This window comes from Echeneis naucrates, chromosome 5, assembly GCF_900963305.1.
Source record: "Echeneis naucrates chromosome 5, fEcheNa1.1, whole genome shotgun sequence".
In the NCBI taxonomy this organism is placed as follows: Eukaryota; Metazoa; Chordata; class Actinopteri; order Carangiformes; family Echeneidae; genus Echeneis; species Echeneis naucrates.
This window is the reverse complement of record NC_042515.1, coordinates 11,132,156-11,159,258: the sequence shown is the minus strand read 5'-3', so window position 1 is coordinate 11,159,258 and position 27,103 is coordinate 11,132,156. Positions and strand designations below refer to the sequence as shown.

The 27,103-nt window shown below is 41.5% G+C and overlaps 1 protein-coding gene across 3 annotated transcripts in view; it reads right to left on the bottom strand.

Annotated features, from left to right (window-relative positions):
* uba7 (ubiquitin-like modifier activating enzyme 7) overlaps positions 1-27,103 on the bottom strand; it is a 43,743-nt gene that overhangs the window by 10,212 nt on the left and 6,428 nt on the right. The window contains exons 17-26 of one of the 3 annotated variants that reach the window (XM_029502491.1): positions 25,585-25,795; positions 23,824-23,898; positions 22,572-22,770; positions 22,380-22,471; positions 20,023-20,115; positions 18,908-19,099; positions 7,276-7,377; positions 6,411-6,493; positions 4,557-4,673; positions 392-445 (exon numbers count right to left, since the gene is read on the bottom strand). In XM_029502491.1, the coding sequence (XP_029358351.1) occupies positions 430-445; positions 4,557-4,673; positions 6,411-6,493; positions 7,276-7,377; positions 18,908-19,099; positions 20,023-20,115; positions 22,380-22,471; positions 22,572-22,770; positions 23,824-23,898; positions 25,585-25,795 (1,180 nt within the window). In that variant the 3' untranslated portion in view covers positions 392-429. Of the gene's footprint in view, positions 1-391; positions 446-3,721; positions 4,674-6,410; positions 6,494-7,275; positions 7,378-18,907; positions 19,100-20,022; positions 20,116-22,379; positions 22,472-22,571; positions 22,771-23,823; positions 23,899-25,584; positions 25,796-27,103 lie in introns of those variants that run through there. The other 2 variants (XM_029502489.1, XM_029502490.1) reach the window with 2 other exon arrangements.

Sequence of the window (27,103 nt, the reverse complement as noted above, 5' to 3'; positions counted from 1 at the left end):
CTGGTCTAGACCAAACTCTTTATAAATTTATTTAAAGAGACCCAACAGATCCGCCGATGAGCAAGCACTTGGCAACAGTGGCAAGGAAAAACTTCCTTTAAGAGGCAGAAACCTCGAGCAGAACCAGGCTCAGGGGGGGCGGCCATCTGCCTCGACCGGTTGGGTTGAGAGTGGGAGAGAGAGAGAGAGAGAGAGAGAGAGAGAGAGAGACAGGCATTGGAGGGGGGTGTAGGCAGGAACATGTTGTTGCATGAAGTTCATGGAGTTGAGCTGTAATACAGAATTCATGCTATAAGGGACCAGCAGGTGTTGCAGGAACATGGGATGGAGATGTGTCACCACCTGCAGGATGAGGACAGGGAGAGAGGAGAGGAACTGGGAGAGACAGAGACTTTGGCAGAACATGGTTAGTAAATGCAGTATAAATGCTTAGAACTGGGTGAAACTGTTTTTTTTTTTTTTTTTTTTTTTTTTAAGAAGGATGGTTTTTATCAGTGCATGCAAGGAGGGAGTTAGAGAGAAAGAGGGAGAGGGGGCGAGAGGGTGACAGGGAGAGAGAGAGAGAGAGAGAGAGAGAGAGAGAAGCTCAGTCCTTCCCCCAGCAGCCTAGGCCTATAGCAGCATACCTAAAGAGTAGAGGACTTTGTAACTGTACGCTCTGTCATACAGGAAAGTTTTAAGCCTGGTCTTGAAAGTTACTAAAGAGTCCGCCCCCCGGACCGATGCTGGGAGTTGGTTCCATAGAAGAGGAGCCTGATAACTGAACGATCTGCCTCCAGATTTACTCTTGGAGACTCTAGGAACCACAAGTAAACCTCCATCTAGAGAGCGGAGTGGCCTGCTAGGACAGTCAGGAACTATGAGCTCTCTGAGATATGATGGAGCTTGGCCATTAAGAGCTTTATACGTTAAAAGAAGGATTTTGAATTCTACTCTATATTTTACTGGCAGCCAATGAAGAGCAGCTAACACAGGAGAGATATGATCTCTTTTCCTAGTTCCTGTTAATATTTGTGCAGCAGCATTCTGAATTAACTGAAGGCCTTTTAGAGATTTGTTTGGACATCCAGATAGTAATGAGTTACAGTAGTCCAGCCTAGAAGTTACAAATGCATGGACTAGTTTTTCTGCATCATCCTGAGGAAGGATGTTTCTGATTTTCCTAATGTTTCTCAGGTGGAAGAAAGCTGCCCGACTAACTTGTTTTATGTGAGGGACAAAGGACATGTCCTGGTCAAAAATTACTCCAAGGTTTCTTACAGTGGAGCTGGAGGCCAAAGTGATGCCATCCAAACTGATGAGATGATTAGATAATATTTTTCTGAGGTGCTTAGGGCCGAGTACAATAACGTCTGTTTTGTCAGAGTTGGGAATTAAAAAATTTCCAGTCATCCAGACTTTTATGTCTTCAAGACATGCCTGCAGTCTGACTATCTGACTGACTTCATTTGGCTTCATTGATAGGTACAGCTGAGTATCGTCTGCGTAGCAGTGGAAATTTATGCTGTGTTTCCTGATAATGTTGCCTAGAGGAAGCAGATAAAGCGTAAAGAGGATTGGTCCAAGTACCGAACCCTGCGGGACTCCATGACTGACTACAGTACATGAGGAGGAGCTGTTGTTTACATGAACAAACTGATGTCTATCTGATAAGTAGGATTTGAACCACTTTAGTGCAGTTCCTTTAATTCCAATTTCATGTTCCAGTCTCTGTAGTAAAATATTATGATCTATGGTGTCGAATGCAGCACTTAGATCTAGAGGGAGAAGTATGGAGGCTGATCCATTGTCTGAAGCCATTAGAATGGCATTGGAGACTTTAACCAGTGCTGTTTCTGTGCTATGATGGGCTCTAAATCCTGACTGAAACTCTTCAAACAAACTGTTCCCATCCAGATGGCCGTGTAGTTGTTTTGCTACAGCTTTCTCAATGATTAGAAATAAATAGAAGGTTCGATATGGGTCTATAGTTTGCCAAAACATCTGGATCAAGATTAGGCTTTTTAAGCTGGGGTTTGATGACCGCAGTCTTAAGTGCCTGAGGTGCATAACCCAGAAATAAAGTCAGATTAATCAAATCTAGAATAAACGGCTCAATTACATAAAAGATCTCTTTAAAGAGGCGAGCTGGTACTGGGTCTAATAGACAGGTTGACGGTCTGGGTGATGAAACTATAGAAGCTAGCTCTGAGAGATTTAGAGGTGAGAATGATTCCAGATGTAAATGAGGCGCCGCAGCTGATTCAGCAGTTGCCGTCTTCAGAAGGGGATTTTTATCTAACGTAGGCAAGAGCTGATAAATTCTTTCTCTGATCATGAGAATTTTATCTGAAAAAAAACTAATAAAATCATTACTGCTTAGAGCTAAGGGGATCACTGGTTCAACTGAGCTATGGCTCTCTGTCAGCCTGGCTACAGTGCTGAAGAGAAACCTGGGGTTGTTCTTGTTTTCTTCTATGAGTGCTGAGTAATATGAACTTCTAGCACTGCGGAGAGCTTTTTTATACGTTTTAGGTTGTCTTTCCAGGCTCTGTGAGACTCTTCTGACTTACTGGAACGCCAGTTTCTTTCTAATTTCCTTGATGTCTGCTTCAAGGCACGGATTTGGTAACTATACCAGGGAGCCATCCTCCTCAGATTGAATACTTTCTTTTTGAGAGGGGCGGCATTATCAAGATTCGAACGCAGTGTGGCCATAGTGCTAGTCACAAGGTCATCAACCTGCGTATGGGAGAAATCCTCATTTAAATTTAGATATGGCATTGTTGGGAATGATGACCAAATGTTCTCTTTAAATTTAGCCACAGCAGCTTCAGATAAACATCTTCTATAGCTGAATTTATTCCTCAATGCTGTGGAGCCCATTAAAGTAAACTCAAATGTAATAAGGTAATGGTCAGACAGGAGAGAATTTTGGGGAAGAATTGTTAGCTTGTCAATTTCAATGCCATAAGTTAGAACAAGATCAAGGATATGATTGTAAAAGTGAGTGGGTTCATTCACATGCTGGGAAAAGCCAATTGAGTCTAGTAGGGAAAGAAACCCAGAACTAAGGCTGTCGCTTTCTACATCAACATGTATATTGAAATCTCCCAGTATAATGATTTTATCTGTACTAAGTACTAACTCTGATATAAACTCAGAAAACTCTGATAGGAATTCTGAGTACAGACCAGGTGGACGGTATACTGTGACTAACAGAACTGGTTTTTCACCTTTCCAGTCCGAGTGGGAAAGACTAAGAGTGAGGCTTTCAAAAGACCTGCAGCCAGATTTTGGTCTGGGGTTGATTAATAGGCTTGACTGAAATATTGCAGCCACCCCACCTCCTCGACCTGTGGTACGAGGGATATGAAAGTTAACATGAGTTGGGGGTGTAGCTTAGACATCTAATCATTTGAGCCACTTCATTTCAAACCATACTAATTCTTAAACCCTTGAGATTCAAAATGTGTGTGTAATCACATCTGTCTGCCAATGACATCAACACAGTATCTTGTGTTATCTTGTAAGTTCAATGAGTCAGTGATTAGGAATAAATGAACCTAGGAGTTAAGAAACAGATACACAACAGTTATATCCAGTTAGTTAGTTCAAAACCCCCCAAAATTCATGTTAAAGCCTCTCAAATGCGTTAAATTCAACTTATGGACATTTGGTTGGGCAGTTCAAAAGAAACAGGAACAGAAGTGTTTTTCTGAATTGCAATGACGTAACAAGGTTCCGCATACACTTCTTGGTTTATTGTTGAAACATAATTTAAGCACTAACAGTGTGCTTCAATCACCGCCCAATTACACACTCACAAAGTGCATCTGTAAGTAATTGCAGGACTAATTACAGAGATCATTCTTCATTACTCTTCATGACACAAACATAGAGCATAAACACCAAAGCATGGCAACAAGAACAGCATGTTACTGTGTGTCAAGCGAAACAATTTGTGAGGTTACGGAAACGGATCGAACGTGCATTAAAGCAATCTGACGGCAAACAAATTCTCTTGAAGAGATAGGGAGGGAGGGAGATGATGATGATGATGATGTTTGGAACACGTTTTACACAACAAAGTTGAGTCCAGAAGGCAGAAGAACCCTGAATCGTCAAAGTGCTGTGGCTACAGTGCCTGCTGACTGGTCTAACCACACCTATTAACATCAAACTCAGCGTGCCTTGGATTAGTTCCTTGTAACCAGCCCACCAGCGCCCTACCGCTGCCAGAGCAGCTAATCTGTATGGGTTGGAAAACATCTTTTCCTTGGCCTCTCAAAAGACACTTATCATATGTAAATGAAAAGCAAAAGTTAGCAAAAATTAAACAAATTTACAACAAAGATTGACATAATTCCCATTTCCGCACAAAAAAATGCATTTCCCATTTTCACATTAATTTCACACACATTTGTGATTAACAGTAACAGTGACTGTGGTACAACACCATATTAAATTCAGGTATCAATCACCCAGCTCAGACTTCTCAAAGGTAGGTTGTCAAAGGAATATTAAGTTTGCCTCACTACATTAAAACGGTCATCAGGCATCAGTGCAGCAGATACCTGATTGGTGGGACTGCCTCACAGTCCTCATCTTCAGCAAATGAGGGGATCAGCTCCAGCATCTTCTTGTGCGGTGGGATTTCTGCTTGAGTTACCATTCTCATCACATCAGACACACTAATGAACAACAAAAAAAAAATGACATATCACATACAAACTATTGGAATCGGGAGAAAAACATGTATGTAAAACACAAACATGTGTTGTCACTGTACAGTTCAAATAATTCAGTCTAGTTGTAGTCTCTTGGCAGAAGACCACAACAATTTACCATTAGATTTTACTCTGTGTCAACAAATTCCATGAAAACCAACAACGAGTTGAGTCCAATCAGCATTATGTGTATAACCAAAGCCTGAGATACTCTCAGTGGGCAGTAATTTCCATTTCATTTTCAACCACTTATCAGGTTCACCAGCGGTGCTGGAGCCAATAACAACTGGCATCCTGGGTGAGGGCGGGGTACAGCCTGGACAGGTCACCAGAGACAGAGACCAACAACCACTCACACTCACACTCAGACCTACAAACAAGTCACCAACAAACCCAAGCATGTCTTTGGACGGTGGGAGGAAACTGGAGTAACAGGAGGAAGCCCACGCAGGCACGGTTATTCTAGCAAAACCTTCATCAAACTAACTACCCATCTTTTTGAACAACCTTGAGATAAATAAACAAGAACTGCAGGACAGGGTTTGTGGAGTTGTTGACTTCTTTGTCGTTGTAAAAGAAAATATCTCTAATAATCACCATACCGTCTGTCATATACATCAGCTGCACTAACGCAACACAGCTCAAAAGCACAGCAGCCTCCAAAGTAGCCACTAAATAGAGCTATCATGTGTCTAAAAAAGAAAAAAACATTGTAAACTTTAAGAAGGTTTCCTAAATTAATTATACTGCATCTTTTTTATGGTGTTATCTAGGTGGACCAAAAACACAAACAAACAAACAAAACTGGAGAAGTGGACTGATTTCTACTGTCGTCTACTAAAACAACTAACAACTAAGACAACTGTGTCAGCAGTTACTTTAAATATAGCTTTATTTTTGCAAGATTTCCATCTTCAATAGGAAGAAATGGGCTTGTTGTGTCAAACAGGGTTAAGAGGTCAAAACATCATTATTGAGAGAGAGAGACTACCGCACCAATGGGTTTGGTCTCATGAAGGGAATTGATGGCCATAATAAAAGTATAGAAAAATAGTGTTCGCTAGTTCGTTGGTCCCCCCCGTCACTGGCCCAACACAGGAAGCTCTGTTCAGGACGGCTGCACAGGAAGTCAGGACTGCAGAGACCATTTATCATGCACAGCATTCTGTCCAGAGCACTCTGGCCCCTCCGCCTCTAGCTGCCTCTAACCACAATACGAACACCACTGCACCATGAACATAAAACCACAACTGAAAAGCACTAGCACAAAGAAAGTTTCAACCCAAGAATGATTTAAGTCAGATATTTCATTTTCCTGAGTTATTTACTTCCCAGAAATCCTTTAAGGCCATACCTGATCTATAATCTAATCTTTAATTGAAGAAGAGATTCCATCAACAGCCCAGGGGTTATGAAACGCGCCCGTAATGTGCTGCAGTGTTAAAACGTGCCCGGACTGTGTTCCAGAAGAAAGAAGTGTTCTTTAAGTCCTCCTCAACAAACAGACAGAAACGTGAGGAGGAGCAGCCTCACTCATCAGCGCCCGGTGGTGCACGCCAGCGTGTCGACAGGAAACACCTCATCCTGCCTTTAGCCTCTAAACAAACAACGGGAGGCTGCTCGCTATGATTGTTTATGGAAGAAGGGTTGTGTACCATTTGTATTTACACTTTGTTGTGTCTTTGTCTTCAGTGAACATACCTCATCTGAAGCCGATCCTCTTGCCCACTGTATAACATCGCTGTTCCGTAGAAGAGGTGGGAGATGCTCAAGCCATATCTTTCCTGTGCAAAGACAAATAACTCAATTAAGCCTGCACCAAGGCAAAGACAACCACAGTTTGGCATGTCCTATGTGCATCACGCAGAGGTGATTTACTACAAAGACAGAGGTCTGATGATGGCCTGTGGTCTAAAACCATTTCAGCAGCTCGGGAAGCTCTGCTGTGTCTCTGCACACAAACCACACAGACGCCAGCCAGTCAAAGGTTAAATGAAAAGTGGCGCAAACAAGAACGCTTGCCAATTTATTTTCCCTTCGCCTCCTCAGAAGAAAACTCCAATAGAATCAAACAGGAAAAAGACCGTTTAGGTCAAGAAGGTACTTGATGAAAATAGATAGTGAAGCCATGTGGTCAGATATTTTTGCTGCAGCACAGCTATAAAGTGCATTGTAAACTCTTCTGACCTCTGTAACAAGTGATGAGATGGAGAAAGGAGACAGCTTGGAACCAAAGCATGTTGAGATAGCTCCATAAATTATCTCAGGACGTTCAGAAAATGATTTCAGAGTCAATTTCGCTTTGACAGAAGACAGAATTTGAACAGACTCTGCGTTCATTTTCTTGAATGCTACAACGTATTCATTAAAGAAACAAGATAATGCTTATGTTGTGAATGGTAGGTGTGAAAAAGGTCAGCCATTCAAAACAATGGGCACTGCGGGCACTGGAAGGAGGTAAAATGGCTTCATTGAATAAAGCACGTATAAATAAAATATGCACTCAGTAGCAGCGGTTGTGAAGAAAGTGTGTGTTTCCTGTCTGTCAGGAATACGGAGGTTGTACCTTGATATACTGGATCAGATCGCCCAAGGTCATTTCCTGCTGATCCTGGCGTCTGCCCTCGACGCGGAAGTCATCCCACAGAGTGTATTCCTTTTCTGCAACCTGTTGATAGACGTGATCCATACCCCAGCATGCACGCGCACACACACACACACACACACCGACAGGCAGAGTTGACAGATTTAAGTACCACTTGGTGTGAGGGATGTGCAGAAATGTTTGTGTCCATAACAAAAGTCCTGGAGACTCGGAGAGTTTGCATTTTTTCATCACATTGTTATAAAGCAGCTGAGAACAATCTGCAGTAACGACCACAACAGGCTACCGCGAGGTCAGAAAGGTGTTTCGAAGGAGGTGATGGGTTTTTTCCACAAGGACTGACTTCTCACAGTTTTATAATCCATCTCTGCTAGTAAAAAAAAAACAAAACATCTTGCCATGTTGGTGTCTGTAATTCGGGGCAGATGATATTGGTGTAACTTGAGAAAATAACTTGTGCTTATAAAACCTGAATCTGACTGAATATGTGTCGCTCCAGGCAGTGAAATAACAACATAGGAATTTTCCAGACACCTTGCCAGATCACACTTTTAGTAGCTGAGGTTTGAGCTGTGAGAGGCCGTTTCCTTTTCAGTTTCCTACAGTTTATTGAGAAAGTTGGAGAAACTTACCTGAAATCTGATTATGTAAACAACTTAACAGCAACACTGCATGGAGTAATTTTTTTTATATAGTTTCAATTATAACAGAGACTTCGTTGGAAATATGTTATTCATGAAATGAAATATGAATAAATATTTTCTGTTTACAGGTTCATGAATGTTGGGATTTCTTGTGTTTCTCTTGTCGTAAATTGAATCCATTGTGGTCATAACCAGCTGCAGCAGCAAGGCTGGTGTTCTTTTCACCTCATAAATTGCCCCATAAAAACTGAACCTAAGTAATCATTAGGTTCATTTTTGTTGTATGAAACAAACAAAGAGTACATCAACATACTGGCATTCTAACGACACTAATATGATGATGTTTGGCATGTTTGGTGTTCACTGAGTCTTTACCAGCTACGATTTGTGATACAAATGAAACTCTGACATCATGATGACTCTGGATGAAAAGCAACTAATCACCCTAATTATTTCAAATCATCCTGAAGAAGATCTTTCCAAAGTTGCATGTTAATTTGGCCGATAGCTGTTGAAAACCAGCGACGCCAACCTAATGTTGGTCCAGGTGAGAAGTCAGGGGATCGCCGCAGTCAAACGGTTCAATGAATATCCAAATATTAGTCATGGAATAGTTGCTGACTAGTTTTGTGACTGCACTAAAGTGGTGGATTGAACAGCCAACACTGCTGCCAGTAAAGTCACACTTCATGCTTGGCCGAAATGCTGGGAATGCTACTGCCCATGTCCTTTTACATTTAAGGGAAGAACAAATGAATACAAAGGGATAATGTTATTCAGTCCTTCTCTGGAATGCATTTGATACATCAGTATACATACATCAGTATGACAAGAGTGAGTCTGAAGAAAGCTCCACAGTAACCTTTAAGCACTGATATCAGACCCTTCACACCTCTCAGGATGGATGACCAACAGAAACTCTGCATCCTCTAAGTTAAAATTCTTAAAGGATCAACCGTTCGACACCTCAGACAAAGAGAGAATACCGCTGGACCATAAAAAAGCTCGATTTAACTCCACAAACATAAAGAGTTCACGTGATGCTCTGTGTTTGTCATGTAACATCCACATGTACAAGACCTGAGGAAAAACTATCACCTGGCCTGAGATGGGTCAGGACTCCTCATGCAATCCCGTGCAAAAAAAAAAAAAAGAGAAATAATAAAAGAAAAAAATGTGCTACAATCAAATCTCTCATCTGTTCCACACGTCGGCGTTAGAGATGGAGCTTCGAACTTCCCCCTAAAACATGACTCAGCTGTACTTTTGACAACAATAAAGGAACTCAGCGGCATTTCCAGTCTCATCATAGAGGCTTCTCATCACAAAAAAATGAATACAATGTCCTTAGCTTGGACAGCAATCGATTCAATGTCCCTCACAGTTTGGAAACACGTATGCAAGACATCCGGGTGAAACATCCCCCTGACCTGAAATGGACCACGACTCCTCACATGCAGACAAAACTGTCAGAACATGTCACTGAATCAGGAAGACCTGCACACTCAGGCGCTGTCTGGTACGTGACGTTGTGAAGATCAAAACTTGGCTTGAGATGCGAATACCAGCTAAACCTGAGTTCAATTATCTCTGCTCCGGCAGCCAAGGGGAACTTTTCGACTGGCCCTCAAAACTCCCACCACTCGTGGGGTATGAGGTTATGGAGACACACTCGAGGCAAGTCTGACCGGGTGTCTACATCCTCCCGCTCAGTTTTCAGACAAAGCCTGGTTTGTTTTGCAAAATGCAGATCTCTTTAATTTCTGTAAAATGTCAGTACAACCTCCATCTTTCCGTGGCCAGATCAATGTCCAGTGTACAGGAGAATTTCTTTTATGAAATGGTCTTTCAAATGCAATGCCATTGTTGTTCTTTTTGCCAGTTGCCACGCCAGAGATTTTCACGAGCGCATTTGTGCGAACAGAAAATGCTGAATTCACACAATGCAAAGTTAGCACACAGGCCATTTTTAGTCCCTCTCCTCCCTTCCTCTCTTTCATTTCTGTCGCACAAGTCTGGCAGGAACGTGAAGCCGATCAGCTACCCCGTCAGAATGTATATAGTGTGACATCAGCTCTTCAACGCTGCAGCAGGGGAGGAAAAAAATAATTATAAAAGTGGAACCGAACTGCCTGCTGGAAACAATTACAAGTGGTTTCCCACAAGCACAACTACAGTGTGTCTTTGTCATGGAACTTCCAAAATTAAAAAAATAAATAAATAAATAAAAATGCTGCAACGAAACTGCAGTCTCTGGGGGAAAAGAAGGAATGTGAAGCAGAGAGTTTTTTTTTTTCTGCGAAGCAGCTTTGTAAACAAATTAGTATTGCGGAAAATGATTCAAACGTGACACCATATGCAGTTATAAAATAATCTAACAGAAGCTTAATAGGATAATAGGAGTTTATATTACATTAAAATCACACAATTTATACATTTGCGCCAAGGGACTGGTGGCACATCACAGCTCCACAAAATTAGCTTCCATCTATAGAGTCTGAATCTTGGAAATAATAAAAAAAAAACTGTGGGGTCACAAAATGCTCTCTAACTTCAGTACCGTGCTGCTTCGCCGGTGTCTGCAGAGCCAGAGGTCTGTTTGGATGTAAAGCAGAGCTGGCAGTCAGGAGTCTGGGCTGAAGTTTGACTTCACAGGAGTAGACAGTGTAAACTCTGTCTACTCTGGAGGACAGCCAAATCTCTCATCTTTTCCACATATTGTACTGTGCATTAATTAACGGACCTTCCCTCTGAAACATGTCACAGCTGTACTTTCCAAAACAATAAAGGAACACAATGACATTTCAAGTCTGTTTCTCATCACCGACTATACAATTTAAATGAAAACTGTCCAGTTGTATGAGTTTCAGTCACATCCTGGAAAGACCATCTAGTTTCTTAATTCTAATAACAAATATGTGAATACGAAAAGAGAACATAGAAACATTTTCAGTTTGCTTTATTACACACTAAATTGCATCTACTACGCTATTTATTTATTTATTTATTTATTTTCAAAAAAGTAAAACATACTAACACACAAATTGCATTTTGTGTCAAAAAATGTCAAATAATAATGAATTCCATCTAGCAAAATAAATCTAAGTAAAAAAAATGGCCTTTTAGATGTGGGACAGTGCTCAGTAAAAAGCCATCTCAGGTGGAAAGGATGAGACATTCTTCTGGCCTGAAATTTACAGAATTGCATCATCCCAAGATTTTTCAAACATCTCACTTTATCAGACGACTTTATTTCCAATGAGTCACGGCTCATTGGAAATAACGTTTCTGACAGGAACTGAAATGAAGGTTGGCAAAGCTCTCTTCAGCTATTCTTTGCGTTTCAGCTGTACTGTATGTATGACACATTGGTTCAGATTAATCTTGACTTTTTAAACTTGCTCACCTTTTGGAGCTTTCATTTAATTTCTTTGACTTCACCTCCTTTCAACAAGAGAGGAATTGAATTTATTATGCCATTTTCTACGAGTCCCAAAAACAAATCATTGGCAGTGAACACAGGACCTGCCACAAAATAAACTCTTCTGATTGATGGAGCCCAAAAATAGACCCCAGACTGCACATATACGTGAGGGCATGGGAATGTAGTGCACAAAGGGAAGGTTCAGCCAAGTCGTCCTGATAAGGCAGTGTACTGAATCTCTGTCTGACTACCATCCCCTTTGCACACACAGTAATGCTCGTTACTGCGTTCGGAGTATAATCAAACTGAGAGTTTTCAATCTTGCCCTTTAAGACAATGCAGCATTTTTGGACACAGGAAGCTGAGATCAGGAAGGCAAACCTCGATAAGCCCTCCTCCCTGCTGCCTGCCACAAGAAATAGCACGGTCGAGGCACGATCTTGCTTTAGCTTCTTTATCTGGCCAGAATCCCAACAGTGGAAACATTTTTTACAACCCGTTGTGGCTAGAGGCCTGTTTCTTCAAAGGCAGCTCTTCTCTTTGGAGGGCTTCAAAGTGAGCTTTAGGGGAGGCAGATGGAGGATCTGTGTGGTCTATTTGGCTCATATTTTCATCTTAATCTCTGTTAGTTTCCGCAAGCTTTCCTTTAGCAGGCAATCTGGTAACTTTTTAGCAAAGCCCATTTAAGTGCTTGCTTGAGCCTCAAAGTCGAGCAGTATATTACTGAACACATGCTGCTGATGCCGCTGGTTACTATGTACAGTATGCCGTTTTTTGCAGTACAGTCAGGTATAAAGCAAGGTAATATGATTGTGATATACTGGAGTGTAGTCATCGAGTGAATATATTTTTTGTTTTGTTAAATAGAATCAAATATCCAAATTACCCCACATAATATGACACCATTATTTATTTAATGAAGAACTGACACGTTGTCCTGCTTTAAAATGTAAAATAAGTCAACTAGTAGCAATGGCTGCTGATAGTATTGCTAAGCTTCGTGTGAGATAAGCAGTTTGTGCTCACGACAACATTACAGCACTGGAAGCATACGTGGACAACCAATTTCCTCCTTTCCTTGCTGACTTCACTGAAGCAACGCTAATATGCCTTTCTTCACGTCAGCATGAACACAGTGGTGATGCACGGCAACACTGCCGATTCCTGCAATTTATGCTGTTATCAAGAGAAATGTCTGGAGCTTCCTGTTGATTGACTGGAAGTTTTAGACTACTAGAAGGGGCTGTCATGAATTCAAAAACGTGTTTTATCCTGATGTGATTCCTTTCATAAGTATTCATGTCTAAAAAACCATCATTCAAAAACCTCTTTGTCAGGACAGGATGCTGGTGAAGACCACACTGCTGTTTTATTTGACAGGGGAACTTGTTTGTTTTTTTTTTGTGTATGGTCTTCACAAAAAGGGACAACAGCACTGTCATGCAAAAAGTGCCCTTTGTCTGATCGGGAGTGTCATCTGCTACCTGATCACTACTGATCAACAGTCCCTTTGCACTGCTGTGAAGAAACAGATGGCTGGGACCTCCGACTGCTCTCTCCAGCTCTCACGCAATTATCGGCCAAACTCCCCAGAGAATTGACAAAATACCAGTCTGTAAAACAGTCACATTAAGAACTGGACTATCTGCGTTAAATATAATTCAAAGACTGTCAAATGACTGTATGTGAAGGCTGACCTCTGACTTATGAGTGCAGGTGGGGGGGGGGGTCGGCTCAATAGTATGCAGATACCTCACAGGAGAGTGCCTAGTTTGACACACAGAATGAAAGAAGCCCGTTGCTTTTGAAAGGCTTCCATTCACGTGCAAAACAGTAAACACAATCTCCATGTGATTGTCTTTCAAATGAGAAGATAACAGCTCTCAACCTGACTGAAAAAGACCTCAGGCAGAAGGTCTGAGTCAATAAAACCCTCCTTTTCACAAATGGGCCACTGACGCGTTGGAGCCTGCCGAGATAATCTACCAGCATGTGTCTGATAGATGCTGCAGTTATAAAGCCCTGAAATACAGTCAAAACGCTTCAAAGTGGCGCAACAGATGGTCCAAAATGCAACACCATGAAAACTGCCCCCAACTTTCTTATATTATGTGTTTCATGTGCGAGAGGATTGAGATGAAATGATGCCACAATAAAACAGGGGCCTTGTCAAGTCCTCTGTAATTGCTCTTAGATGGACACTTAGAGAGCCTTTCCCTGGTTATGTGTAGGTATGAGTACGGCTGGGACACAGCTATTATTGTTACAAACGTGTCGTCGATTAGTATTCATTCAAAATGCTCAGAGTATAAACCAATGAATGTTCCCAGTGTTGTTACATGCCAATATATAATATTGATCAGCTGCTTCAGTAATCAGAGGTCACGCCGCGTGTTGAAATGTAATATGGAATGATGCAGCTCTTCCGTGTATCGATGCCTGTAGGTCAATATTATGTCCAGTTCGTGTCAGCTGTTGCTTTATCTGATGTTGGCCCCAAACAAAACTGAGACACCGGACGGTTGTGCAGCTCACAAAATGCTGAACACTGAATGGTGGGGGGGTGTATGAGGTGTCATTTCCCGGCTGTTGTTAGAAAAACTGAAGAAAAAGGGGAGACAGGATATGACAGGAGGTCTTTATAATTTAGAGCTAACGGGTACATTTCCTTTAAATTTATGACCTGCGCAACATTTAATGTAGCTGATGAGAGGCCTGTAGCTCATCTCATGCCAGTATCGGTGCATTAATGAGGGTATAGAGATGCTTGGGGACAGAGACTAATAAATTCCACATGACTTCAACAGGCCTGACGAAAAGGTGTTGGCACATTTCTAACTTTGACAGACACAACTTTACATATGCCAACTATGTTAGAGCACAAATACATGCACATATAATGTTTATATTTGTAATATTAGTTTTTTCATTTTTGAAAGGCTGAAAAAGACATCACACCTTTTTACAAAAATATCTGTTCAAGAGATCCAGCTACCATCCAAAATCCGGGATTACAGAACCCCTGTGCACAGAAAGGGGTTTTTCGAATGAACAATTAATAATTCTTCTATTTTTATATTCTGAACACTTTATTTATATTTAAAAAAAAAACCCTCGTTCAAACTCTAACATAAAAGCCAGAGAGCGGTGCCTCTGAAACAGGTCTTTGCTCTTGGACCGTTCAGAGAAATGATCTGCTGAAGGGAAGTCTTTCTATTCCTGTTTTTGTGTCTCTCATCCTCTGGCCTCTGGCTTAAATGAAATGAGGAGATATGACTGAAGATGATTTGAAAGAGCTACAAAGTACCAAATGCCTCCGGATAGTTCACTCATTTAATCAGACTGTTTTTAATGGCCCCGCAAACAGAGATAATAATGTTGTTGGTGCGAAGGTGAGGAAAAATGGGGAAGTAAGACCAGCATTTACGGAACAACATGATGTAAAACGACAGATGACTTGACAGCATAATGCCAAATACACAATAGAATCAACAACAAAAAGCAGAAAACAACAGAAGGCACAAGCCGCCTATGTTGATCACAGATTACTCATTATCCCGTGAGCACAATTCAGGTCTGGGTCTCAGGTTACAAACTACACAATGCAGCTCAAAGCTGGAGCTCCTGGAGGAATACTGAGGGCCTTGGATCATGTTCACCCTCCTTCTTTGCTGGCAAAGACCAAGTAAACCAACACAAATTTAACCATATGCCAGGTAAATCGCCCCCTTTGTTGTTTTCTTGCAAGTCCCTGTTATTTGTGTGACAAGCAGATGTGTGACTGTCAAAAAAAAAAAAAAAATGCTCCAGCCCCCAAATGAAGTCGCAGCAGGCTTTACTGTCAACATTCAAGCCAAAATAAAAGCACCTGGGATTGACTGACGCTTATGCATAAGTGCCAACCTTGTTGCTTCACCATAATTTAGGTATGTACATGACGGCCCTGAAGTTGTTAACCAAAAATCATGAGAAACACAATCCAGAGCGGATGAATACAAAAATCTCTGCAGACCTTGTGCTCTGCAAACCGTGCAGCAAGATCACTTAGAGCTCTCTGGCAAATCTGGTTTCAATACAGTGCTTCCTGTGAAGGCAGGAAATAGCCATCATTTCTGCAGGCAATTAACAAAGCACCAGTGTGAGCTTTGACTTTGGAGTGGCTGCTTTAAAATCAGGAGCCTCCTTCCAACACTGCTAATTCAATTACAAACTGAAAGGGCAAGCTGAGGAAGGAGGTCACCAGGGGAGCGTGAAAGGGCGCAAAGTTAAGACCAGGGTGTGGAGGATGAAGAGGGAGTACTTCCATGGAACACAACAAGCTTGCAGACATGTAAAGACAGCGTGCAGTGGGAGGATTGTGCAAGTTGCTGGAGGGACTGAGGATGGAGCTATTTAATACCCCGCTGAAACACATCCTCCTCTGTCCTGGCGCTGTCTCCCTGCGTTTTACTGAGCCTGCAGCTCTGTTACAGCTGCGGCAACGCAACACTCATTAATCTCTGCTGCTCTTGAAACTGCCTTTAATGTCTTCTGGGGGTTTGTTTTCTGCAACAACATGACCGTGGGGCACTGTCTGTAATCCGAGGTGAAATAAACCCTACAGTAGTTACAGTGCAGTTTATTTCAACTAATCACTGTGCACCAAAAAGATGAAATGCATTTACATAATCTGGTATATCCAGCAGCCGTGGATTAATGTTAGCGGAGAGCTTCCAGAGAGCTGGAAGACGTTAGATTGCTGCTCCAACCGCATAAAAAAATGAAGAAACATAAGGGAAAAGAAAGGAAAGACTTCAGATTTAAAAAACGGATTTCATTGGAAAATGACACAGTCTCACTTCAGTGAGGAATGGAAAATGCACAAATATTTATGGTGTTGTATTTTTTACAGTATTCCTACATAGAATGGAAAATTCCATTGGTTGGAATACAAATATTCTTATCTGGGATATTAGATGAAAGCAACGACAAGTAAGGCAGCAAAAGCAGCACTTGAGTTTAGCAATATGATTTTCGGGATACGTAGAGATGCAGATTTTGTGCAACTATTTCTAGTCATTGCAGTAATTAAAATTTTCAGGGCCTCCACAAATGTTTTCCTCCTTTAAGGGCCTGTGCTTTGGCCTCCAGCTGAAAAATATAAACACAGCAAGGAAAATGATACTTAAGAGTCAGTGTTGCGCAGACAAGGACAACCTCCAGTTTGTTTACATATTTCTGCCTCCATACGGAGGGCCTTAGCATGAGCCTACTATTCTGGGAAAGCTTCGTTAAAGTAAAAATTTCTTCTGTACAGCAGGAAAACACCTCTTCCAAAAGGCTTTTCTCTTAAGTCAGATGAAGTCGAGAGCCCGACATCTGGTAATGCTGTGATGTGGTAGACCTTGGAGGAGCACTGGGTGGGCCACCAGTGTTTCCAAGGAACAGCGAGTGTTGTTACTTGATATTAATGAACTGAGACTGATCTCATGAGGGGAGAGGCCAAAGTCATTGCAAAAGGAACTTGAGCTCTTGATACTGCATGTCTGATCAGTGATATTTAACAGCTGCACGTCTGCAGTTGCTTCAAAAGCAGTCTGATATCAAGAATGTGTGTTAGTTTCGTCTTTTATTGCTACGAGCTTTTTTCTCTTTTTATGCCCTTACTTTACTTTTACTTACACATATTAGTAAAGTATTAGTTATTAGCATTAGTAGTATTAGTAAAGAATAAGTCCTATATTATAGGGATAAAAAAAATGATTATAAGCAACTTCTTTTGATGACGCAGTATGCTTAGAAGATACGGGAGCTTCTTAAACCACTGGAAAGTGCTTTGTATTTAATGGGTGACATATGTCTTTGGCACTTTAAATTACTAGTCAACACCAATATTTGCAATGAGCAAAGATAAAAGGATGTTTGTCTGCGATTTTATGAGTTAGACATTCATTTGGATTGGGTTCAATGTGGACGTTCAGGATATTTGTTGTGATGAAATAAATTGCATTGATGCGTAACGTTGCATTGCTTTGTTGGCAATGTTTTTAGAAAGAGTGGATCATACACTAAATATACAAATATACACTAAGCTGATTTTCTTTTTCACTCTATGGTATCACAGTTGAGTTTAAACTAATCATTAAAACTAAAATCTGAAAGGTTTTCTTGGCAGACATTTGAGAATCTCCCACATAAATGGTTTGGCAGCCAACCACCTCCTTCTCTGTGAGCAATCCTATCCACACATGTGTGATCTTGACTCTCAGATGTTTTTCTCTAACTCTAACATTAACCCCGAGTCTCTATCCGTGTCCTTAGTCTGTTCCATCTCCACTGCTGAATAGTCCAAAGGTTAAAAGCTGATGCTTCAACACTATAAACCACAATGAAAAAGCCTGGGTTCGGAAAATCTGATGCCTGCTCTCATCAACTAAAGGATCCAACCCAACACAGCATAAGCCCTCTGGGTGAGATGATGTCTGTGTGGATGCAATCACTCACTGGGCAATGCTGTGCCTTGGCCAGCAAATTATAGAAAACATATGTATGAAAAATTTGACAGTATGCACAAACATGCTGACTGACCAAGTTCATAGCCAACTGTGGCAACACCAGGTTCTTTGTGCATAAGGGAGAGGACATGTCTGGAACTCCGGTCCTGCAACGAAAGTCACAGCTGCCTCTGTCATCACAGCAGCCTTTTATGCAGCTGCAGCATTTTTGCCCGTAACCAAAGCTGAAACCAGACCTACACTGTCTCAGAACCCCGCCATTGCACCCTCACATCCTGCGGGACAAGGTTGCCCTACTCAGCAACCCCCATTGACCCCTGTCCGTCAAAGGTTCAATGCCCTGAGTGAGAAAACTGGGGAGGGCAGCTCCAGTGTCTGAGGTGAGATATCAAGGGACAAGCAATCAGGCCTGTAAGAGGGCAACAGAATTATTTAAATGGACCTCCACTCAGTCCCCCCCCCCCCCCCCCAAAATGTGACCCCAGATATGGTGTTTCAGTTTTAAGGATATACAACATAATGAACTTTGTGTGACCTTATAAAACCTGGCATAACCTCAGACATTCAGGTCAATCTAATCCAGTGGGGAGAAAAAGATCCTTTCTTTTTCCTTTGAACTACAGTTACTTTGAATTCACTTAATTTGTGCAAACACAGAAGCAGACATGGGTATGTTTGTGCCTCACCTGCCCTGAAACACCCGAGGATTATACTGAGCTAGCAAAAGACTTGACTGTATTCAGGAGACTGACAGTCAGCACTGGTCTCTTATTCTGAGAGCACTTATTCATGGCTTAATGCTCTCCAGTGAGAGAGGAAAGACGTGACTCTACAGGGACTCAATGGATTCATCCCAAAAGTAAACAGCCTTAAATTATAAATGCATGTACAGTAGGAGTCTGTCAGGCTGTATAAAGTGCCTCACTCAGGTCCTGTAGGTGACTGACTGCTCCAAAGATTTCATCCTTTAGCCCCCTGCAATCCCCAAGCACAACTCAAAGTGGCTGTGGGCGTACTGAGCTGTTACTCACCTTGAAGTGTGGCGGCAGACACGGCTGGGACATCACTAAGTATTGGACAGCCAGGTTGATAGAGGCCGTGCGGTAAGAGCTGATGTCCCGCTGACCCATAATCAGTTTATACAGCTCCACGCACATCAGGCCTGCCACAGCGGCTGTTGTGGTAGCGATGGCAGGGATGATCCTTCCAACAATGCCCTTACTCTGTGAGGGAGACAAAAGAAAGGTTTACTTTTAAAAAGTTATGATGATTATGAGTAGTGACTGAAAAAACAACAAAAAAAAAACCCTTGGTGATCAGTGGAACGAAACACAGATCGCTCACTAAAGTATTTTTGTGATACTTGCTTTCCTTGAGTCCTCACTTTTATTTGACAGCAATAGTTGCCATTGACTTTAAAAATTCAATAATTTTAAATATAGAAAGAACGTGTTCAGGTTAATAAATAAAACAACTCAACAGTATAATCAGTGCTGTGCATTAGCTTTAATTCCTCAGTGCTCACTGCAGCCAGTAAAAACATATAAAACTGCCCCATAGTGAGTCATCTTGAGCAGGCATATGTTGTTGCATCGCTGAAAATCAAAATACAGCATTTATTTTTGGGGTATTCAGGTATTGCAACTTGAGGACAGTAAATGATCTGAATCGTTCTTCTGATTTACTTTCCCGGTAAACAGTGATGGAAAAAGCCTTAAGGTGAACAAGCTTAAATGGTGAGGCTAATGTTATTCCCAAACAAGATGAAACACGTGGCCGTATGATTACACATTGGTGACCCTCTTTTGTGTCCGTCCTTCTCTTTCCTACCCATCCCCCCGCAGCCAACCGCTGCGGCTGTGTGTGTCTCAGGCAGTGGCTGGTACAGCCTCTGGCTCAGGTGTCACCTCCCAGGCGACAGGTAAAGTGCTGAGATTAGTTCTGTCCCTGGAACAAAAGGTGAGCGGCCCCTTTCTGTGGCTTTAGGGCAGGTGTGTGCAGCACTGAAAACATGACCCAGAGGGAGGGGGAGCAGTCTGCTGTATTTCTTGTAATCTCACCTTAACCTTCATCACACTTTTTTTTTTTTTTTTTACCCTTCGAAGAGATTTCACTACTTGATGATGCACATTGTGAAAATGTTGACCTGGAGGTGATCGGCTGCTGGGATGTCATAGTTCTCTGCCCTCAGGTTAGAAGCAGCAACGATGTAGTCCATGTGGAAGTTACGGTCGTCATCCTGTGCCAAAGGAGATGTTTTCTATTTATCAGTTCATATATACCAAAACAGAAAAACTTATCAACACTTCTTTTCAAATTCATCTAATTATCAAAGTTAAACACGATGAGCGTAGGTTTCATAAGAGCTTGAAACTCCACAATCAGTAACTATGCGCCAAATGACATTCCCATGGAGGCTGGACCAACGCTTTGAAGATTTTTTGTTGTGTTGCCTGAGTCACTCCAATATGGGACTCTGTCACCCAATCAGAATGTGCTGGAAATCAGATTTCTGTTGTGATTGACAGAGACAGTGAGGTCATGCCTCTGCTGCTCCGGCTCTACAAAGGCGAGCAAGGCGACTGTCACTAAGGGATGGCTTTAGGGATTGTGAGGAAGCTCCAAACGGGCAACCTGATGCCTCTGAAACCCTCCTACACACATTCCATCCATCCACAGCATGACCTGGGCACGTAGGGATAAAATGAGGAGAAGGGGGAGTGCAGTTGTTATGGGGATCTCATTCTTATTCAAGATGATATTTGATATGCACCTGACTGACCTCATACAACTTTATTACTGCTTCACCTGAGTCACTGAATGCTTTATCCTCTCCTATGTCCTTTCTGGGATACATGTGGCTCTTTGTTGAACTTGGAACACCTTCCATCTTCTGTAAAATAGTGCTCTCTGTGATACAACAACTCCATCACAGGCATGACATCTACTTCGATATTGAGGTCTTCGTTACCTTCCAACTCCATGTCAATGTAAAAAGTCCAGTCCCAAATTTATTTATTTATTTTTGCAACATTTATTAGGATAAAATGTGCCACTCACAAGCACTGTGGTGCTACAGAAATGAATGCTGCAAATTAAAAATAGGCTCTTTAGCTAGACTATGTTGTGGACCAGTCTTTCGTTTGTCTATTGTCCCCTGTTCAGACACAGACTTTGTGTCCCTTGAGAGGACAGAAAGGTTCTCTAATTATAGATGCAGAATAAGATGATGTAGAATCATCAGCATACAGAAACAAATAGGATATTTGAGTGACAAGAGGAATATCATTAGTAATAATGGAAAATAAAAGCAGTCCCAGCACACTGCCTTTTAGCAGCCCACATGCTTGTCTGTTAGTCAGCATAGTACTTTTAGAATCAAACTCCTATATCCTGAAATTGTGAAAAAGGGGAAAGTTTGAATTAAGTAAAAAAAAAATAATAATAATAATTAGATGTTAACTTTCCAACTGTGCAGAGGACGCTGAGTGACTCAATAACCTGTGTTCAAAAATGGCTTTCATAGTGGAGAATACAACTCCCAAGACAGCCTTGAATTATGACATAGTTCGGCCCTTAAAAGGACACCTCACAGCCCAACACTTTAACTAACACAGTAACTATCTATCTATCTACATTCTCTTTCTTTACAGGGACTCAACAGTGTCATACTGAGCAGCGGTGACAGACAGAGATGGAAGGACAAAAGTGCAACAAGTGTCCTCCCTGACATTACTGTAATGTTGGCCAACAACATTATTGCAAATAACGTGTATGTGGAAATGTCTGTTGTCTGTGCTTGCACATCTTATCTAATATGTGCATCTTGTGTTGAAGACACAATACCATGCCTCACTACTTTCTTGACAATAAATCAAACTTGCTCAAGGTATGACTGATTGCGCCAAAAACAACTGGTTGGGATATCATATTTGGGAATTTCTGACAAAGTGTCTTGTCTACAGTCCACACACTTCAATTACCAACCAAGTGTTAAACCTGATGTAAAGCCCAGACAGAGAGTGATGACTTGTTGAGAGGTGGTGGGGGAGAGTGTGACGAGACTCTGTGAGGCTGAGTGGATGTACAATGGACATGTTACATAGAGAACTCTGCCTCAAGGGTTCAGAGTGTGCCGTTTCAAAGTCTTGCTTTGTCATGCTTGAAGGAAGTATTTCACCAAGTGTGTTCATGCTGCTCCCATATAGGCCCGTAGGAATAGATCTGTTTCATGTGGTTCTTTTTGCTATTTTTGAAAACTGTATATGCAGTTCTAAAATACACATCTTAGATTCGAAGATGTTGCAACAGTGAACACAAGAGTACAAACAAAATCTGCCGCATATGTTGGGGAGCAGCTCAGATTCAGGTCACCGAGGACTCAAAGATGGGGAGAAAAAAAGACATATTCTGAAAACATCTATAGATTTGAGTACAGCTCCCTGATGTGTCTGTGGCTTTTGTAGTGTGTGTAGAAACAGTGTCCATGCCCCCCTGCCCTACCTTCTCAAAGTCGATGGGGTACATCCGCATGGCTGAGCTTCTCAAAGATGGTGAGGCCAACTTTCCTTTTAACTCCTCAAGTCGAGATTTTTCTGGCATAAAAACACAGAGATTATGAATAAAAGATGCAGTGGACGCAAGTGAGGCCACAACAGACAGTAAAAGTGGGTAAAAAAAAAAAACAAAACTCACCTCTGTCATCAATACCATTTTCATTGTCCTGCATCTCTGCGTCAGTAAGATGAATCCTTAAGGACGAGTTGGGAGTGAAAGGTGGTACACTGACTGTCTCTAAGATTCCCCTGATATAATTAACATCTCTTGTTCCTGGGATCCCGTAGATTTGGCCGTACAGATTAGCTGCTGCCACCACATATCCCATATGGGTAACCTAAAACAGCGTCAAAATGAAAACCGTATCGAATCAACACATATTGTCATGGTGCAGCAAGGCCAAGGTGTAGCCTCTGCAGCTCCACATCATATTATACATTATCTCCAGGCTCTGAAATTACAAAGAGAAAACCCACAAACAGTTCCCACAATGAAAAAGACACATTTTAAATATATTATTTATAGAGTTACAGATGCATTGTGAACAATCCTGAATCTATTAAAAAAAAAAAAAAAAGGGAAATTAAATTGACTCAGCAATAAGTCCTTACAGCACACCTGCCTACAGAGTGAAACTGATGGGAACTCAAAAGTACGAACGCAGAACAATATTAAGGTAATGCATTAAGGGCAAATTACTTCCCTGACACAACAGGAAGTAACAAAAGCTGTTAGAAGACACAAAGGGACAACTGTGCTTTGTTGCAGTAACTGTTGCTGCTGTAGGTATTCTACTTCTATACAATAAAGTGAATTGTATTCAGTTCACTGATTACTGACCAGAGACTCATATCATATGAATAGAATAGAAACATCGAGAACTGCAGAACAGATGACTCTGCCCTATAAACTATATCTCAAGGATTGGTTTTGTTTTATGCCTTTTACATTGTGGGTTACTATGCTTATCAGCACTCTTCATTTTTCTAAATAAATGGAAATTAGCAGGTATTTCCAACACTATCAATTGAGATGATGATTAACGCAGGAAGGCATCATATCACTTCAAACCCCTGAAAAGTCAATCCTGTACAACTGCAGATTTTCAATGTGTCATCATTACCTCCCGAGTAACAGTATAGTGAATTTAATGTCCATTTATTACTCATTGCTCATGAGATAATAAAAGCATTTTATTGTCCGTATGCAGGTTAAGTTCCATTAGAGACTGAGATAAGAAATAAGTTAAACAGGTTAAATAAGTTTAATCCGAATGAGGTGTAACAATTATCAGACCAGATAAAGAAGGAATGAGAGTGATCATCACCAAATGCTGTGGAAATTTTCAGTCAATATCTTAGGGTTCAGGATTGGGCCAGATGCTACTCACATTGTTAGGGTCAAAGGTCAGTGGGTGAGGGCATCTCTTCGATCCCGTCCAAAATTGTAGACCAGTAGGGGTCACCTAAAGAGAGACAGAAGAAAATCTCCTTGTCACAATGATCCGCAGCTGTGGGAATCATACTCAAACACACCAACAGCAGCAATGCCACGAGCATGTCACACACTGTGTCACATCTCCTCATCGCTGCTTTGTTATGTGCCGCAGCAGGAGGCCCGCTGAGTTTCCCAGAACACAGTCAGACTAATACTGTTATCAGCTGTGTGTTGACTACACAATTTGTATGTCTGATAATGGAACAAAGTGCCTGAGAACTTTGATGTAGCCAAATGGTCCGTATGTTGGGAGAGAGAAAGAGTCTGCTTTTGGTGGTGCCAGTTTTCACTCTAGGGGAGCTTTCTTAAGCAGCCAAAAGGCATCAACAAAATTCTCCTTTTCACAGTCAGGCATCAGACGGCCTGCAGGCAAAACAGGGCAGCAACAAAGGTCCCGTCTTAAAAAGGATCTGAGGCCTGTAGACAGAAGGTGTCATATGCTAAACAAGCCATTAAGGCCTTTGTGATTTTCAGTTAGATGAAGAAAACTGACTTAACTTCTACCACTTTTATATTCTGAATGGACTTTGTTTAGTCTATAAAACACCGAAATCACTAAACAATAACATCACAAATCATGATAGATAAAGCATAGCCTGCATTCACGATGTATTACCCATTTCATTACCTCGAACACAAGCAGCATCTGTTTGTCTTTTTGGGAGATCTTTAATTTCCTGTGTAATTTAGCGTTGAACATCTTATATTGACTAATTCATTGTTTTTTATTTCTTCTAAATAGACTTTGTGCAGGGATTCTGCCCACTGTCGCTACTGATGCCTCCATTGTGTTTTGTTTCATATCCTGTTATTGCTTCATGTGCCAAACACACAGACACACACTCACTCGTATGTGGAGGCCGTGCAAACCAAAGTAACTGTTCAACTCATCAAATGGTCATCTGTCATGTTTCTGTTGCAGCGTCTGCTTTGTGATGGTTAACTGACGTTAGCTGCGCGATCATACTTCCTCAGAAAGTCTGTGGTCAAAACTGACTTTCCACGAGCTCAATGAAACCACGATTCTCTGAAAAGGTAACTAGGATGAACGGAACTATAGAGTTTCTCCTTCTTTCATGGTGTGTTTTCATGCTAAGGAGGTGAAAATGTTAATTTCACAGTTTCTGAATTCACCTGAATACTAGTTTAAAGACACATAATAAACCATAAAAAATGATTGTTTCTTGTAATAATTAGACAGATAACATAGTTCCCTGTTGTGAATATTTAAACGGACATGAGTAGATGAAAAACATTTTTGCTAAAAGGAATTTTTACAGTCCTGCAGCGACACAAACTGAAGGTATAAACGGCCGGTGCCTGGACTGGGACTTGGGTTTGTGAGGGCCTGTCTGGGTTCTTCCAGATGTGACAGAAACAAATGACATCACTCTGTCTGCATGTTTCAGCAGATTGCAAATCCCCAAAGTTGCTCAGAGATATTTATCAGCAATGGCTTGAGGAGGTTTAGATTTCAAGTAAGGTTAATGGTGGCCTCCGAGCATTCCTTCAGATCGAATGCCATATTGCAGTATTAAAGTAATTTTATACACAAACACACAACAGTGCCCCTTTGTGTCCATAAACTTTAATTACAGGCTTTTGATGCTTTTCCTAGGTGAAAGCTGTTATTTTCACTCTATTGTGATCTCACCTGGTTGGGAGGAAAGCAGTGCAGAAGCTGGCAGATGTCGTTGTTATAGAGAGACTCCCATTTGCAACGGGCCCAGCGCACACAGTCTTCAAAGTTTGCTGGACTTTGTCCTCCACTTGTCATGCCCTCCAGGCTGTCGCTAACCGCCCCAAGAACATGCAAAGCCTCAGCATCTCCACGGCCAAGAGTCTGGTCTACAAACTGGAGATCCCTGAAGAAAACAGAGCAGCAGTTCCTTTCAGTTTAATGAGTTTACAGGAGGAAAAAAAACCACTTACTGTGGAGACAGACAGTAAATGTATCATCACTGGAGCAGGATTGTAATATATTTCCTTGGAGGGGGTCAATATAGTTTAAAATTTGGAAAAGCCCCCCAGGAAAAATATTTGGTTCTGTCAAGCACAGACAAGAATGGCTAAACAGGTTCTGTGTAAATTAGGGCGGAAAAACACAACATATTATTCCTTTTCATGACATCATTAACAGTCACTTCACATTAACTGTGCTATGTTGCTGCCTTTCTCATGTCCAAAGAGATTTTCCATGACACGCGCCACGACAGAGACATTCATTCATTCATCTACTACCGCTGATCTGTTTCATGGGGGTGCTGGAGCCAATCCCAGCTCACTCTGGGCGAGGGCGGGGTACACCTGGAAAGGTCACCAGTCCATCACAGGGCCAACACACAGAGACAGACAGAGACCAACAACCAGTCACACTGACACTCAGACCTATGGACAGTTTAGAGGCACCAAGTAACCCAAACATGATGTGTTTGGACAGTGGGAGGAAACCCTCACAGACTCGGGGGGGAACATGGAAAACTCCACACAGCAAGGCCTGCAACAGCAGCGCTAACAACTATGCCGTTGTGCTGCCCCACAGTAGAAACGTACATATTCTGGTGGGAAGGTTGAAATGAGGGGAGATTATATCAATTTTCCCAATACAAACAGAGAGACAACTCAAAACATGGCTGAATTAGAAAGTCTCAGAGGCCAAAGCTCAGAAAAGGTTTGGGACTGGAGGCTCAAATGTGTCCTTGCTGTGTTGTCGCTTTGTAATTAGATCGATGCTTGAAGGTAAGATCTGTGTTTTTTCCGTTCAGAAAATAACACAATAGTCCGACAAAGCTGCTTTATATGACATACTTTTTCTGCATTACTATAATCTGTTTTTCCAAACAGTAGATGTTTGTAAACCATAAAAATCTTCAAATAGACAGATACTTTATCATTCTGAGCTACAATGAAAGATACATTACAGAGTACAGTCTTGGCAAGACAGACTGTTGATGTTATTTTTACTAGCAGTTTGCCGCTAAAAGCCAATCCCATGCTTTCCTGTCAATATAACAAAACAATGATCTTGAACCGCTTCATTAGCTGTATAAGTTCACTGGAATGGAAAAAGAGCAGAGTAGCATTGTAAAACAAGCTGCTCATGGTTATTAAGTGACAGCAGTTTGGTTCTAACAATTGTTGGAGGCAACATTCATTGTGGAATGAGAAAAATC